This window comes from Quercus lobata, chromosome 5 (assembly GCF_001633185.2).
Source record: "Quercus lobata isolate SW786 chromosome 5, ValleyOak3.0 Primary Assembly, whole genome shotgun sequence".
NCBI lineage: Eukaryota > Viridiplantae > Streptophyta > Magnoliopsida > Fagales > Fagaceae > Quercus > Quercus lobata.
In genome coordinates, this window is record NC_044908.1 from 21,593,499 (window position 1) to 21,610,112 (window position 16,614).

The 16,614-nt window shown below is 35.7% G+C and overlaps 3 protein-coding genes across 3 annotated transcripts; 1 reads left to right on the forward strand and 2 right to left on the reverse strand.

Moving 5' to 3' along the window:
* Positions 1-6,592, forward strand: LOC115992650 (protein tesmin/TSO1-like CXC 5). Its single transcript, XM_031116869.1, has 9 exons — positions 1-355; positions 642-749; positions 1,284-1,461; positions 3,406-3,759; positions 4,082-4,188; positions 4,284-4,375; positions 5,426-5,596; positions 5,681-5,764; positions 6,509-6,592. Exons 1-9 carry the CDS (start codon positions 153-155, stop codon positions 6,568-6,570), a joined length of 1,359 nt encoding a protein of 452 aa, XP_030972729.1. The 5' UTR covers positions 1-152; the 3' UTR covers positions 6,571-6,592.
* Positions 6,593-7,977: 1,385 nt separating this feature from the next.
* Positions 7,978-10,190, reverse strand: LOC115992649 (pentatricopeptide repeat-containing protein At4g21065-like). Its single transcript, XM_031116868.1, has one exon. The coding sequence runs from the start codon at positions 9,928-9,930 to the stop codon at positions 8,002-8,004; it is 1,929 nt and encodes a 642-aa protein (XP_030972728.1). The 5' UTR covers positions 9,931-10,190; the 3' UTR covers positions 7,978-8,001.
* A 3,858-nt stretch (positions 10,191-14,048) lies between these two features.
* LOC115990158 (secreted RxLR effector protein 161-like) lies at positions 14,049-14,444 on the reverse strand. Its single transcript, XM_031114014.1, has one exon. It carries the CDS (start codon positions 14,442-14,444, stop codon positions 14,049-14,051), a length of 396 nt encoding a protein of 131 aa, XP_030969874.1.
* Between the last annotated feature and the right edge of the window lie 2,170 nt (positions 14,445-16,614).

The following is a 16,614-nucleotide window of genomic DNA, read 5'->3' on the forward strand; positions in this document are numbered from 1 at the left end:
ATTTCAAATTTTCTTTCTCCAAAACCCAATCTTTTGCTCTAAAATCTCTCAATCTCTCTCTCTCTCTCTCTGTGTACAGTCGGAGATTGCAGGAATCCGGCGAACCTGAAAGCATTGCGACGTGGCAGTCGTCGGAATCTGAAATTCTGATAATGGAGCAAACTGAGAACATAGATTTCCCGCCAAAACGTCCACGTTCAGTTGGAGCTACGCGGAAAACCGTTACAGAGGACTCTGTGGCTTTCCCGCGAAAAAAAAATCGAATTAGGCAGCTTGATTTCACAGAGTTTCCGGTGAAGCCGATCTCGGTGGTGCCGCATTCGCATTTGCCTCCGCGGATTCCTCTTTCCACAATGTAAGTTTTCTGCGATTCGTCCTTTGTTTTTGTTTCTATTTTCTGTTTGGCAGCTGAGAAAACCGAGCTACAATGGCAGAAAAGAAATTTTAAATTTTTTTTTTTTTTTTTTAAAGTTCAAAATCATTTTGCTTAAAAGAAAATGTTCGCTTTTTTGTTTGATAGATCCTGTTGCTTACAAATCATACTATTTAGAAAGAGAATTTCCAAACACAGACTTACCTTTGAGTTTAAACAATTTTCTAATTTTCTGTCTTACTAATTTCCTTTAATATATTTTATGCAGAAACTCTGAGTCCCCAAGATCACAGCCACAGCTTAACATCAATGCAAGCAATGATACTCCGAAGCGTAAAAAACATTGCACTTGCAAGCATTCAAAGTGCTTAAAGTTGTGAGTGCCTGAGATACTTGTATAGTTGTATGCAATAGCTATGACATATCATCATACTATTTAGGATTTTTGCTACATTATTGTATGTGCCACAGAAATAGCCTGTAATTTATGGGAGGTTCCTTAAAGGAACATAGTGATTCATAATTAGCAACAGCTATGATTGGCTCGGTCTTGGTTTGCTTTTAATTTCTACATGGGAGTGTATTTGTAGTTGCTCTATTTCTATCTCCTTGTTTAACAATGATTCATTACTCCCTAAAAAGAGTTTCTCATGGATGCATACTTGAATGGTGCAGAAAAAAACATGAGTGGACAGCGATTTCTGTGAAAAAAAAGTTAATTTTAGATAGATTTTTAAAAAACAAAGCTGCCCCAGTTGGTCTTTTCCACCATATATATATCTCCAGATGACTTTCTTTATTAAATGGTGGATGGTGAATTTGTGTTTTTTATATGGTCCAACCTTCAAAATGTAGTGCAGTGCTGTACTAGATCTAGTTGCTTACAAAGTTCTTATCCACAAATTGTCAGGTACTGTGAGTGCTTCGCTGGTGGAATATACTGTGATGGATGCAAGTGTGCTAATTGTTATAACGATGTTGAGAATGAGGATGTAAGGATAGCAGCTATTGAAGGTATTCTGGAGCGTAACCCAAGTGCATTCAAGCCTAAGATTGCCAGCAGTCCACTTAAAACACCGGATAACAGGGTATGTAAATGAAAATTTTTGAGTTCAAGAGAAGTATTGTTTGGTTACTGGATTAATTCTTTATGTTTGAGCCATTTTTTGGTTTTGTTCGTTGAATTAGGTGGATACCTAATCGACATGAATATAGTTTCCTTCAGATCTAAGTATCTCAGTTTTGATATGTTATTACAGTAATAAAGTCATTACCAGAATGCTTTCATTAAATTATTTGTGTTGGAAAAATAAAAATAAAAACAAGACTTCTTTCTTTGCATACCTATCTTAATTGAACTCACAAATGAACAAAACACACCATTCCATAACCTAAATGCAATAATAAAAATTGATGAGAGAGAAATGAGAAGATGGACTTTGGTGTGTGTCATTCTCTACAACACCACTGAAATTTATATCTCTAAAAACAAGACTTTGACTCTCTTTTATATACTTTGCATGGGTAGTTATGGGTGGTTATTTATAGAAAACCAAGAAAGACAACTCTTACCAATGGACTGACCCATTCCCACTGTGGGTATACTCATCTGGGTTGGTCCAGCCCAAAACTTCTAACACTTTGTTTTTTCTCTGAAGGCTGAGAAAGCTCTTGGATTTCACTTTTCTTTACATTCATAATTCACAGGAGATTTTGATGACAAAGTTACATACAGGGAAAGAGCGCTCTAATCACTTTGCTTGTTCTTAATAGGGAAGACAGAATTTATACTATAAATAAAAAGAACATGTGTTAAGAATATGTGAATATATTTTTTTCAAGTGTAGCTAACTTTATAAGAATGAGTTTTGAGAAATTATATAAGGTCTGATGAGCTTTTCCTAGATCTAAAAATTAGTTTGTGTTTCATAAAGAAATTATTGTAGGATCTTTGTATTGTAACCATGATAGCTACTAATCTTGTAGTCTATTTTTTTGGAAGCATTTGGCGTTAAGGTTCTTGGGCCAAACATTGGGTAACGTTTGCTTATTCTTGTGTTCAAGCTATCCAAAACAATCATGTGTATTTCATTTGAGCTTTGTCGTTCTATATACTTCTTGAGGAGATTGTATTTGCATGGCATCCCGGTGTTCTTGTGCCAATTAGAAAAAATATAAGCAGCTTCGGGTGGAAAAGATCATCTTCAAGCACCGTCCACTGTTGTTGTTTGATTGGAAAAGAGTAGTATGATTTCACCTTTAGGATTTAAAGTTGTGCTTGTGCTAGTGTTTCAGCAAGTTTATATTACATTTATGTCCAGTTGCTCTTTTGAACTTCTATTTTTAAGATTGGTCTCAATAGAAACCTCCTCATGTTTAAAGTTATGTGCATAAAAATTAATTACTCTTTGTCATTCTAGTAACTTAGTAAAATCAGGGAACTCTTAGCAATAAGAACAACAACCCAGAAAAAGAAAAAGTTGAAAAAAAGAAAAAGAGAGAGAGAGAGAGTAAAAGCGGCCTGCAAAAATGAAAGATGTGCATGTCTTTACTCAAGATCTACCTCTTAGCTGCTTTCCACTGATACAATTTTGATTTTCTTAAAGCATTGAAATCAAGAAATTTTATGTAAGAAAAGTACATTTTTTCTCTTCACAGCTGCTGCAGTTAAATCATTCATGTTGAATAAGCATTTTTCATTAATGATTCATTTAATGAGTCCTATTAAGTTCTTTGTTAAATTACAAGGACGTGGTTCTCTCTCTCTCATACACACACACTGAGAGAAAAAGTCACTGCTCAATGCCATATGGATGTCAGTCGTCCTTCTCTTTTGAAACCTCAAAAATTACAAAAGAATTAAGGAAGTGATGTTTTCATGATACCTTCCTTTAAACATCTCTTGATATTCATTTCTTTCTTTTACCCTTTTTGGTTGACACATACATAAATTTAATATCAGATATCTTTTCGAGTTTTATTCATCATCTGATAACTGTTAACCATACTGGACTGCTCTGGAACAAGTGCAGGATGAAGAAAACGTTAGCCCAATGGTTGGGAAACACAACAAGGGATGTAACTGCAAGAAAACATGGTGCCTTAAAAAATATTGTGAATGCTTCCAAGCTAACGTTCTGTGCTCTGAGAACTGCAAATGTGTGGACTGCAAGAATTTTGAAGGATCTGAGGAGTGCTTGGCTGTTTTACATGGCGACCATTCTAATACCAATACCTGCATCCAACAGGCCAATGCTGGTTTATCTGGTGCTTTTGACTCACTAGGCACCAGATTCTCTCCAGGATTAGGGAAAAGAAAAGGTCATGAACTCCTTGATTCAAAAGAGAAGAATTCACAAATTCAAAGGCTAACACTGCATCACAAGGTATTTTATTTTATCATCCTGATTAAAACCACTTCTTTTCTGTTCGGTTGGTGAGAAAATGTATCTGGTTTTTCGTACTATGAGAATGCCTTCACTTTAAATTATATGGGCTTATCATTTCCACATGGATAAGCTATAAAAGATCACTTAGCAATGAAATTTACATGAGAGAGCTTGGCTGCCAATGTACATGGTCTTGAGAACTTCAGTAGGCCCAAATCCACAGATAAAGTTTATTTGCTTCCAACAATCTCAATCGCTATGGTACATTGCTCCACTTATCCATCTCCGTGCTCTAAATTATTCTGTTTTGTTCATTCAGCCAATGAATCCTCTCAGTGATTCTGATCCATTGTCTGCCTTGTCTGTTTACCCTGTGCGTCAAGTTATTGGTTCTCCTGTACTGCATTCCCCAAAGTTTAGATACAGGTTTATATATTTGCCAGTGATACTTCATTTTGCCAATTGTTGAAAATTTTGTTCTCATTGTCCATAACAACTGATATTGCTGCTTATGGTGCAAGATCATTGTTAGCAGATGTCATTCAGCCAGAAGACACAAAAAAGCTCTGCTCATGTTTGGTTCTAGTATCAGAGTTTGCTCAAATAGGTGCAGGTATATGACTGAGCTAAGAGTAGAAGAATCATAATTGGCTTAAAAATTTTTAATTTGCTATCAAGTTATGAAGGATCAATTACGTGACTAGGAACCATATATTTTTAAGGGTTTTATATATATATGTGTGTGTGTTCATTGGATTACATATTCCTCCGGTGAGTTTTGGGTCTGTGCCATTAATACACTGCTTCAAATTACACAAGTGACAAGACTGGTGTAATTTTACATATTAAAAATGTGGTAACATGGGTTCTAGCATATCCTCGATGTGCTAATTGGCATGCATAAAAAGCATGGAGAAATATGCAATTATCAGTTCGCTTGATTTAGCACCAACACTACAAGTTAAGATCTTGTTGTTAGCAATTATTAGAATACTTTGCTATGAATTTTAATATCCGAAAATAGTAGCTGATATCATTTTTTTATTTTTGTTATTTTATATATATATATATATATATATCGATTAGCTGTATATAAGCTTCGAGCTAAGTTATCCATATATCGGGAAGAACTCAACCTACCTTTTAGACCATTGGCCACCTGTTGATTATAAATTATGTAGAACAGCAGAAGGTAGGTTCTAGTCTATAATATTTTATACGGTGACTCCCTTGTACGTGCATAGTTTTGGTGGGGGGTGGGAAGGAGGTGTAGGATCATAAATTCTCAAACAGCCTACATATTTCACATCTCTCTCTCTCTCTCTCTCTCTCTCTCTCTCTCTAACTACTAAATATAAGGATAGTGTAACTGCTTTTTCCATCTTTTTTTTTTTTTTTTAATGAGAATAGATTGTCAACCAAAAGGGCTGTGCCTCTGTTGTATTTAATCCATAGTAATGTAGATAAATATTTCTCATGAGCCAAAAAAAAAAAATGCATAAATATTTTAGTCAGCTTGATTATCTCTCATGCTTAGTGATTCCCAAATTCCAAAGCCCTTTTACATTCTCAGTGGGGTCCATCAGCACTTTCAACACAAAAGCTTAATGAGCCAAGTGAAATGGGAGTTTTGATTTCTGAGATCTGCATTAACCATTTGCAGACAATAATAGTGCGTCAGGCAAGCAAGAACGAGGACACAGTGACACTGCAAGTCTTCTTGTAGGCCAGGACAAGGGAAACTGCCAGGGAGAACCAGAAACTCAGAAAATGCCTGATAGCCATTTGAGAAACAACGGAGCCGCTACAATTGGCACAGATGATTTTAGATCTGGTAATGCTGATTTACTGGAAGGCCTTTGGATCCTGGAATAGTTGTATTGATTTTTTATGAGACTGAACTATAACTGCTTTGCAGGTCTCTACATGAAGCATGAAAGGCTTGTGTTGAAGGATTTCTTGAGTTGCCTTAAGAATCTCATCACTTTTGGTCACATGAAAGGTGTAATTCCATGCCATGTAATTCTAAACATAGAAAAATACTTCAACCAAGTAATTTTTCACATGGAAAGATATCCAATATTGAAAATCTATCCTTTTAGAAAGCTTCAACAAAGTCTTTCATACATAATTCATTTTTGTCTTGGGTGGCAGATGATTGTAGTGATTTATTTGTACTTCAAGACCAACATTATGACCTTTTCATTTCTGATATGTGAACTTACTTTCTGAGGATCGTGCCTATAGTTGGCCCTTCCTGGAGTTTGGAAAGGAAGAAAATTATATTTATTTTTCAAAGGAAAAGAATGTTAGAACATTGAAGCAAATGTTATTTTTACCTTGTTTTTATAATAAAATGTAACCATGGTTGTAAAAGCAATTATGAAAAGAAGGATTGAGAACACTCTGAGATGAGCTACTTTCGATTGTGAAAGTATTTTTTCTGCCACAGTTTGGTGTGCCCAATCTTTCTCAAGATTTAACAACTCAAAGAACCAAACTAGAGGAGTTGCTAAAAGTATTTCTTTGTATTTTCTCAAATGGCATTGGCATCCCACTTCTCTCACTTTTTCTCTCTCTGGTGCAAGACTTAGGATCGTGTTCTGCATCAAAATTGGAAAGTAGACCAAGAGTGTTCTACTGTCTCTCTAGACTAGCATCACCTCTACCAGCCATTGCGCTTATTAAACTTTAATACTCTGCTCTTCTCCATGACCTGGCTCTTATAGGTTTGATTACATTGCAGGAACAAATTGCTTCCCATCGAAGCTAATTGACAATGCAAAAATGTCAGCAGCGGGATTTTAGAAAGTCAGAACTGAAGCATCAGCAAACAGGAAACAGTTGCAACGGCATCCTACATTAAACATAGTCTGGAAATTGCAGTTACTGCCACCTTTAGCAACAACCTAGAAAAGAGTTTGTGTATGCACAGTAAGTTGAGTACATGATACCAAACTTTGAATAAGTTTCTGGAAAAGCCTAGATAACCTGCTGATAGGAGTGGCACAAAGTAAATTCCCTGCCTTGGTTTCATTCTGCTGGTTCTCTTCCAAGTAAATAATACATTACAAAAGTGGGTTCCATTGCTAAGAGCTTCAATCATTCATGGACCACAAACCAAAGCCAAGTGTTCTTGTGAAATGATGTTAAATTGCTAAATCTATACACAAATAAAAGAGTTAGAGTGATTTTCTGATTCAAGAAATGAAAGCACATCTTTAAATGATGTGCATTGCATGGAACAGGAAAAGGAAATTACTTGATGAAAAAAAAGGAGATTGTTGAATGCTTTGCATTTTTAATAATATTTGTAGAATGCTCAGAGTCAGACAATCAAAAGAATGTTTCAATCAATGAATAACATGAAGAACTCCAGATGATAGCTTAGCCAATTGAATCATACCAAAAGATTTTTTTTTTTTTTGTCTTGATCCTCTGCCCATGATAATTATTACCATTAAGTTGATCATACCCATACATTGTTATTCCAGAAACATGTGCAACAGCTCTCCCTCCTCCGCTTTAGATGGCCATTGCATCTTACCATTTCGGAGACATCATTACATTTTGAGAACAAATTAGTCCAAATCAGGCCAAGATATTTTGGTGCATGAAACCCAAAACTATATTATTTGGAGTGGATAGAGAGAGTTATAAGAGAAACTGAGGCAACAACAAACTCCCACTAGTTCAAACATCTTAACAATTTTTCTTAACTTGCAAACAGCTGGTGACATGCAGCCCATGCCTCATACTGCCACAGAATCAGAAACTTCATTCGCCTCCCAATAGTATGATTCCTCAGACATCTTAAATAATGGTGTGGTTTTACCATTGGGTACTACTTGCCACTTCCACTGCCTCAATAATAATTGGACAACCTGCCTCTTGTACCCAATCTTTGATATCAATGCTTATAGAAACACAATGTTGCATTTTGTTTGGTATCAGATTGTGCCTTCCTTTCTACAAAACCCAATCTACTTGGTAGCATTAACTATTTAACATTCAGCCATTGTGCATGTGCTTCACATACCCATAAATCTTTGACTTTTACAAGATTCCTGACGTGTTCAAAAATTCAAATAACTTGATGTACTTCCTTTGATAAGCATGCATATGTTATCCTCCACTCAGATTCATTCTACAATTCTTCATCTCCTAACTGCTTCCAAAGCAAATAGCCCGTGTTGGTACATAGACCTTGAACCCAAAATTTTCTAATTTCTCATTCCATTACCAGTAATCACCACAAGAGCATATCCCATCTTCAAAATGATGGTAGCGATTAACGTCTCTGACAGTGATTTCCCTCTCTGTGATCTTTGAGATGAACTTTATTGCAACATGACAGTCTTCACATACTCGGAGATTCTTGGTTATCAAAAGCCGAGTTCCAGGAGGAGTAGAAATGAGTCCAAATGCAATTGCTAACCTTTCACTGTGACTGCAAACCATATTAGTCTTCTCATCATCCTCCACATCATGGAAAACTGATCCGGTATCTGGGACATAGCCAGCTTCTTTCATTCGTCCTTCCAGCCTCTTCAGTTCTGCATATATTGCATCAGAATCAGGATGAGAAGTATCTCCAGAAAGGAATGCATAAACTTTATTTTTCACTTCAATCCAGCTATAAGCAGTGCCTTTCTTTATTCCCTTATCTATCATTAATTTTCTCAGCCTTGCAACTCCTTCCCATTTCCCTGCTTGAGCATAGATGTTAGATAAAATCACATAATTTCCAGAATCATCAGGATCAAGCTCAATCAGTTTCTCTAATGCTACTTCACCCAACTCTACATTTCCATGGATTTTGCATGAATTCAGCAGAGCACCCCACACTCCAGAATCTGGCATTGCTCTCATTTGCATTATAAGATTGTAAGCCTCATCTAATCTACCACAGTGGCCAAGGAGATCAACCATGCATGTATAGTGCTGAATTGTAGGAACTATGCGGTAATCTCTCACCATTGATTCAAAAAACATCCAGCCTTCATCAAGCAAACCCCCATGGCTGCAAGCTGCTAGAACACCCACAAAAGTTATGTGATCAGGGAGAAATTTTTCCTTCATCTCCTCAAATAAATCCAATGCTTCAGTAGCATGACCATGCATTGCATACCCAGTAATTATGGCATTCCAAGAGACAACTCTTTTCTCCTTAAGCCGTTCAAACAAATTCCTAGCAACCTTCACAGAACCACATTTGGCATACATATCTACCAGTGCAGTCTTTACCTTGTCATTGGACTCAAAACCATGCCTCCAACTAAACCCGTGAAGCTCCTTCCCTTGAGGAAGAGCCGCAATGTCAGCTGAAGCTGATATCACTGTCACAAGGGTTGCCTCTGTGGGTCTTAGACCTGCTAATGCCATTTCACTACATAGAGCGAGTGACTCATCAGGATGCCCATTTTGTGAATAAGCAGCAAGCATAGAGTTCCATAACACAGCATCTCTTTCTTCAATTTTATCGAACACTTCGCGAGCACTCCCCACACAACCACACTTTGCATACATGTCAATTAAAGCCGCACCCACAAAAACATCCGTCTCCCACCCAGTCCGTATTGCATGTTCATGAATATTCCTCCCCTCTTCAATGGCAGAAAGTGCTGAGCAGGCCTTGAGCACAAACGGAAACGTAAAATTATCGGGCGCAAGCCCATGTTCAAGCATTTGGTGATAGAGAGAAATTGCCGCCTCATACGGCCCATTCCATGCGTATCCCCGAATCAAAACATTCCAAAGAAATAAATTACTCTTAGGAATTCTATCAAACAAGAGGTGTGCATTATGTAAAGAGTCACAAACGCTGTAGAAATTAACAAGCTTAGTAGCTAGAAATAAATCAAACCCGAGACCCATGTGGTATAGGTGGGCATGAAGTTGTTTTCCGGGCTTGATCGCTTTCCGGGCGATACAGGATTGGAGGAGAGAGCCATAGTAAGAAGAGGGTGACTGATGGGTGGGCAAGGCACGAAGCTTGGATAATGGATAAAAAGTTTGTTGGGGTTTGGAGTTAGTGTTTAGTTGAGGGGTTGGTGAGGGAATTGCGTGAAATGGGCATTGGGTGAACGCGTTGGGGTTGAGAAGAGAGTGGAGGGAAGATGAGAAAGGAGAGGTTCTCTTTTGCTTTGTTATTGACTGAAGTGTCATTTGATTGTTTGAAGAAGAAGAAGAAGAAGAAGAAGAAGAAGATGGAGATTAAAGAATGACAAATACAATTAAGAAAAATCATGTAGGGGAGGGTTTTGAATAAGCTGGTCTTGGAATTTAACGGCTAGTGGCGGGAAAGGCTCAAGGTGCTTGAATATTGTAGATGCGTTCAGCCCTCAAAAGTACAATGTACTGGTGACATTTATCGGTAGTCCAGGAGCATTGCTCCCTCCACCCACCACAGGGTCCACCCATGAAAAGGGAGCAATGCTCCCGAAGTACGCAATAACTATTCATTGACTTTTTATTTATTTATTTTAGGAGCAACTATTCATTGACTTATGTTATTATTAGTAATCAACCAAAAGTGTTGGGCATGTAAATTGGAATGAGCACAAACCACAAAATGTTTACTACTTGTAGTTGCACACATTAATATATTGTGAAATTAAATGTGTCCCTAAAATTATTCAAAATGAGTATGTAATATTGTTGTTTCACAAAACCAAATATATAGGGCCATGGCTCCCATTGGTTTGAAGTAGATTCGTCCCTAGCAATGAGATAAGTATATAGGGTCAACTCCCCTTCCATTTAAAACCCTCTAATTCTCTCCATTTTAATTTCGATGGATGGCATGTGTTAAATAAATAATCTAACAATAAAAAACAAAGCCACCTCAAAGGAAATTTCACTCTGATAACATTCTCCTTTATTGAATTTCTTTTCTGAGAAAAAATTATAAATATCTTTAATTTTAAAATTATATAGCAAAATACTCCTATTTCGAAACTATCTAGCAAGATGTCTCTGTTTTGAAACTTTAGCAAAATCGAGTTCAGTGTATAACTCGATATCATTAAAATCGAGTTATATGTGCTTTGTGCCATGGTGGAAGTTGCTAATGTGAATTTTCCAATTAAAAAATTCTATATAGAACTCAATTTTACTAAAATCGAGTTGTACACAGTTTTTTTTAATAAAAAATACAACTCAATTTCGATAATATGGAGTTTAGGAAAAATTTATTAAAAAACTAAGAGCTCATTTGGTACATGTATTTAAAAACTGAAAATTATTGTTTGAAAACATTTGTGAAAATATGTATGAATGAAAAAGTGTATGAAAATATATGTAATGTTATTTAAAAACTAAAAATTGTTATTTGAAAATACAAACCAAACACCTAAACGGCTAAACCACTGCTCTTAGTACTAAACTACATAGACCATGGCTTTAGACCACTTCTTTCCTTCTTTACTGCTGCACAACACAACTGTCAACTTTTCTTTTTTTTGGTTGATAACAACACAACTGTCAACTCTCAGTACCAAAAATTATATAGTTTAATTAATGCAACTACTCTTTCAGCTTTTATCTTACCAAACCAGCGAACGACATATATTCAAGGATCCAGTTGCTCTAGACACAGACTACTGAAAAAGTTTTTCTTTCTTTCTTTTTATTAAAATTTTTTTTTCAAAGAACTCGCTACAACATATATCGAGTTCTATTTTTCAAAAAAAAAGTTGTATTTTAGTAAAAGCTTCCAAGATAACCTCTATTTGATACCTCCATACTAAGTAATTGTTGTAGTTACCACCGTCCATGTGGGCGAGTTGGTACTCAGGTTTCCTAATGACCTGTTGTTCTGGAGTTCAATCCCCGCACTTACCTTGCAAAAAAAAAAAAAAAAAGTGATTGTTGTAGTACAATTTGTAGTGGCCCACTCTCTTTCCTGCTTTTCTAGGAGATCTCCTGTTCCCAAGTGCCGCTTTGGCAACACTAGCTAGCGTACCTGAACAAATAGCCAAGTAAGCCTCCGCGAGCTTGAACCATTTTGGACTAGAAGCCACAGAGAATTTATATCCAAAGGAAATGATGTTTTACTTCAATTCTTTTATATCATAATATATCATTCATTTCAATGTGAACCCAGTCATAAATTCCTCCATTATTGTAATGAAATCTAAAAAGAGAGCAGTTTGCAAGCATTATATTTTCGCTAGTCTCTGATTGAGAAAAGAAAAACTTGTACGAAAATAAAGATAACGACCTTCAAAAAAAGAAGAGAAAAAGACATGAAGTAAGGAGAAACAAAGTTTGTGAACTGCCAAATAGTAAAAGGTAACTCCAAAACATAAGCCAATAGGATTTTGTTGCAAAACATATTAAGGTACTTTCTTTGGCAAAAATGAAAGTCATCAGAAATATTAATCAAGAGAAATTAAGGCCTAACCTCTCAACCCTTACTTTCAGATATACAAAGCAATGGAGAATTAAATGAATATTCGTGCTTGTGCACTGACGCTACATGGTTTACCTTAGGGTTATATGCGGTTCGGTGTGGTCAGTTTTGAAGAGGTTTTTTTGCAACACACTTATAAGGTGCAGTTTCACTCTATGCTTAACCACGCCTTACTTTTGGAGGGTAAGAATCGGCCTACATAAGGTGCGGTTAATTTCAGTGGTTCGGTGTGGTTAGTTCGGTTAGGTGGGCTGGGCTTTTAATAATTATTATTCTAAGTTTTGAGATTTTAAGCCTCTAAAGAATAGCATTTGAGCCCACCCACTTTGATTTTTTTTTTTTTACTGGGCCTTTCTTTACAAAGAGCTTATTTTTCCCCTAATACTTGGGCATTTCTTTATGTTGGGTATATTTCAACAATTTACTTTTGTGATTAAACAAAAATGAACAATATACAAATCTAAATATAAGCAATAACACAAATAGATGTGATAGACAAAAGTAATAAATAGATATTGTATGCATAAGAAGAAATATGCAAATAATTAAAAACTCACAAACCAAATGCATGAAGGATGAATGATACATATCAAGTCTTGTGTTTGACACAATCACCTTAAAGCAGATTTTGCTCTCCTTAAAGCAGATTTTGCCCCTCACACAATCTGTGGTGCTTTAAGACTCATGGACGTCTGTCTCCCAAGATAAAATGATCTACAACACAGAGAATAAGCACACAAAGTCCATGCTCTGCGAACTAATCTATGTCTTTTTCTCTCTCTTTGACTCAAATACTAATGCACAAAATATTCTCTTAGGAAGATTTTCTCAAAAGTTGTTTTTTATGAATGAGGAACTATGAATATATACATTACTGAACAAACACACTGTTTCAGAAATAGCTATTGTACATAGACTTATTGACTCAAAAAAATATTATTATTATTATTTGGACAAGAGGGTCCAGTCCACACATGCCTAAAGCCCAACCCAATGTCCAACCTATGAGCATATAAACTCATATTCTCTGTCATTTCCTATATGGGACTCAAGAATTCTCACCACTTCAATATCATGTTCAAGTGGACACATTAGGAGTCAATTTCTTATTTACTCCATAATATTTTTCTAACAATCTCTCACATAAATGGAAATTGATAAAACACAATGCAAATGATAATGCAGACACAGAGAGAGTAAAAGAAAAGTTACTGTATCGGAAGAAGTAACTTTTGGCTTTGAACTTTTCTTTATGAAAGACTATCGGATATACTAACTAATCAATGAACATAATGTCTTGAACTGTTTAGCTGTTGTCTATACCATGACAATAGAATTCACATAACTCCTTTTCGAACACTGTTCATTCTTATGGTTTAGTTCATTTTGGTCCTGCGGCCCACTTCACACTCATATAAGTGAATCTTATTAAGAATATCCTGCTATATTCCACTTGAATTTCCAAGATATAAGAATCATTAAAAGCAAAGCTTACCCTGAAGATCACTTACAGGCATCATTATTTCATCATAGGAATGAGTGGGAGGTGTTATCTTTGTAGTGATAAAACTAGTCTTCACGATTCGGTTGTCCCTTTAAACCTAGATCTTGGGATCTCCAATCAGCTAGGTTGGGTTGCCATCCCAAAGATTTTTAAGTCATAGGCTTTAACCCCATTCCCCTCGACCAATAGTTTACTTGCCCTCTACTTGAGCCTTTGGTTAACGGATCCGCTATATTCTCTTTCGACTTTATGAAGTCAATGGAAATAATTCTATTAGAGAGCAACTGCCTCACGGTATTATGTCTACGATGTATATACTTATCATTGTACATATGACTCTGTGCCCTACCAATAGCTAATTTTCTATCACAATGTATACAAATAGAAGGCACAGGTTTCATCCACATTGGCATATCCTCTAGGACGAACTTCTCCTACTTTTTCCAATGCAATAAATTTTGATTCCATTGTGAACCTAGCAATGCATGTTTGTTCAGAAGACTTCCAAGATACAGCTGCACCACCAAGGGTAAAGACATATCCATTCATGAATTTTGTGTCTTTTGTGTTGAATATCCAATTAGCATCACTATACCCTTCTAGTACAGCTGGATACCGAGTGTAGTGCAATCCATAGTTTAGGATGTAGTTCAAATTCCTCAAAATCCTAACTAATTCCTTCCAATGGTCTTCCCCTGGATTACTAGTGTATCTACCCAACTTGCTGATAGAATACGCTATGTCCGATCTTGTGCAGTTCATTATATACATAAGACTGCCTATTATTCTCAAATACTCCAATTGAGATATTCCTTATCCTTTATTTTTAGTTAGATGTAAATTTGCATCTACAAGTGTTCTCACTAGACTGTCATCGTATTTCCCGAATTTTTCAAGAACTTTCTTAACATAATGTGATTGAAATAAGACAAGTCCATCAGATTTTCTTGAAATCTTCATTCCTAGTATCACATCTATAATACCTAAATCTTTAATGTCGAACTCATTAGTCAACATTCTCTTGTTAGCTTTAATGATATCATTATTGCTACCTATAATGAGTGTATCGTCAATATAGAGACACACAATGACATAGTCATTTGCAATATCTTTAATATACACACATTTATCACATTCATTGATTCTAAACTCATTTGACATCGTTGCAATGTTAAATTTCTCATGCCATTGCTTTGGAGCTTGTTTTAATTCATAAAAAGATTTAACAAGCCTACACACTTTCTTTTCTTGACCGAGAACAATGAACCCCTTAGGTTGTTCCATATAAATCTCCTTATTTAATTCACCAATCAAGAATGCAATCTTTACATCCATTTGATGTATCTTTAGGTTATGCAATGCTGCAATAGCCATCAACATCCGAATGGTTCTTATTCTTGTAATAGGCGAATATGTGTCAAAATTATTCATACCTTCCTTTTGTTTGTAACCCTTTACAACAAGTCTTGCCTTGTACTTGTCAATAGATCCATCAACTTTCAATTTCCTCTTGAATATCCATTTATATCCTAGAAGTTTACAATCTAGTGGAAGATCCACTAGTTCCCATGTATGATTTTGTAAGATGGATTCAATCTCACTATTGACAGCTTCTTTCCAGAAAGGCACCTCAGATGTAGAGATAGCTTCCTTGAAGCTTTGAGGTTCATCTTCTAACATATAAGTTAGAAAATCCAGACCAAACGGTTTTGATGTTTTAGCCCTCTTACTACGTCTAGGCTTAGCTTCACTCCTCTCTTCCATCAACTCTTGATCATGAGAGGTACTAAACGTAGACTCAAAGTTTCTCCTAAGAGAACTTGATTCTTGTGTGGATTTGTAAGGAAATATTTCTTCAAAAAATACTGCATTCCTTAATTCAATAATGGTATTCACATTCATGTCAGATTTATGAATTAGAAACCGATATGCACTGTTATTTTGAGCATAATTAATGAAAACACAATCCACGTATTTTGACCCTATATTTATCCTTTTAGGAATAGGGATAGCCACCTTTGCCTGACACCCCCAGACCTTTAAGAATTGATAAGAAGGTGTTTTACCTTTCCATAATCTATATGGTGTCTTTTTGGTTTTCTTTTTAGGCAATTTATTAAGAATAAATTTGCAGAAAGAATAGCTTCTCCCCACAAGTTCTGTGGTAAATTGGAACTTATCAACATCACATTCATCATATCCTTCAAAGTTCTATTTTTCCTTTCAGCAACTCCATTTTGCTGAGATGAATAAGGTGTAGTGGTTTGATGAACAAATACCATACTGTAAACAGAACTCACCAAAAGGTGATTCATATTCCCTACCTTTATCACTCCTTAAACCTTAATCTTTTTATTGAGTTGATTCTCAAACTCATTCGTATATTGAATGAATGCCTCAATTGCCTCATTCTTGTTCCTTAACAAGTACACATAGTAATATCTAGTGCAATCATCTATGAAAGTTATGAAATGTTTCTTACCACCTTTAGTTTGTACAACTTTCATGTCACGTTCATCACTATGTATTAATTCTAGAGGTTTAGTGCCTCTTTCAACTGGTTAAAACATGCTCTAACCATCTTAGCTTCCACACAAATTTCACAATTACGATTAATAGTAAATTTAAATTGATCAATCTATCCAAAGTATTATAATTAACATGGCACAATCCACCATGCCAAACATTAAATGACTCAAGCATGTAAGTAGAAGATGTACTCTTATTATTCTCAATAATAGGAAATACAGTCATTGCATTCATATTAAACAAACCATTGCTCAAGTACTCTTTGCCTACTACATATTACTCTTAAAGAGTGAAAATTATTCAAACTCAAAAACCAACTTAAAACCATCTTGCTCAACAATGAACTAGACACAAGGTTCTTATGAATGTCTGGCACATGTAGTACATCTTTCAAAGTAAGATA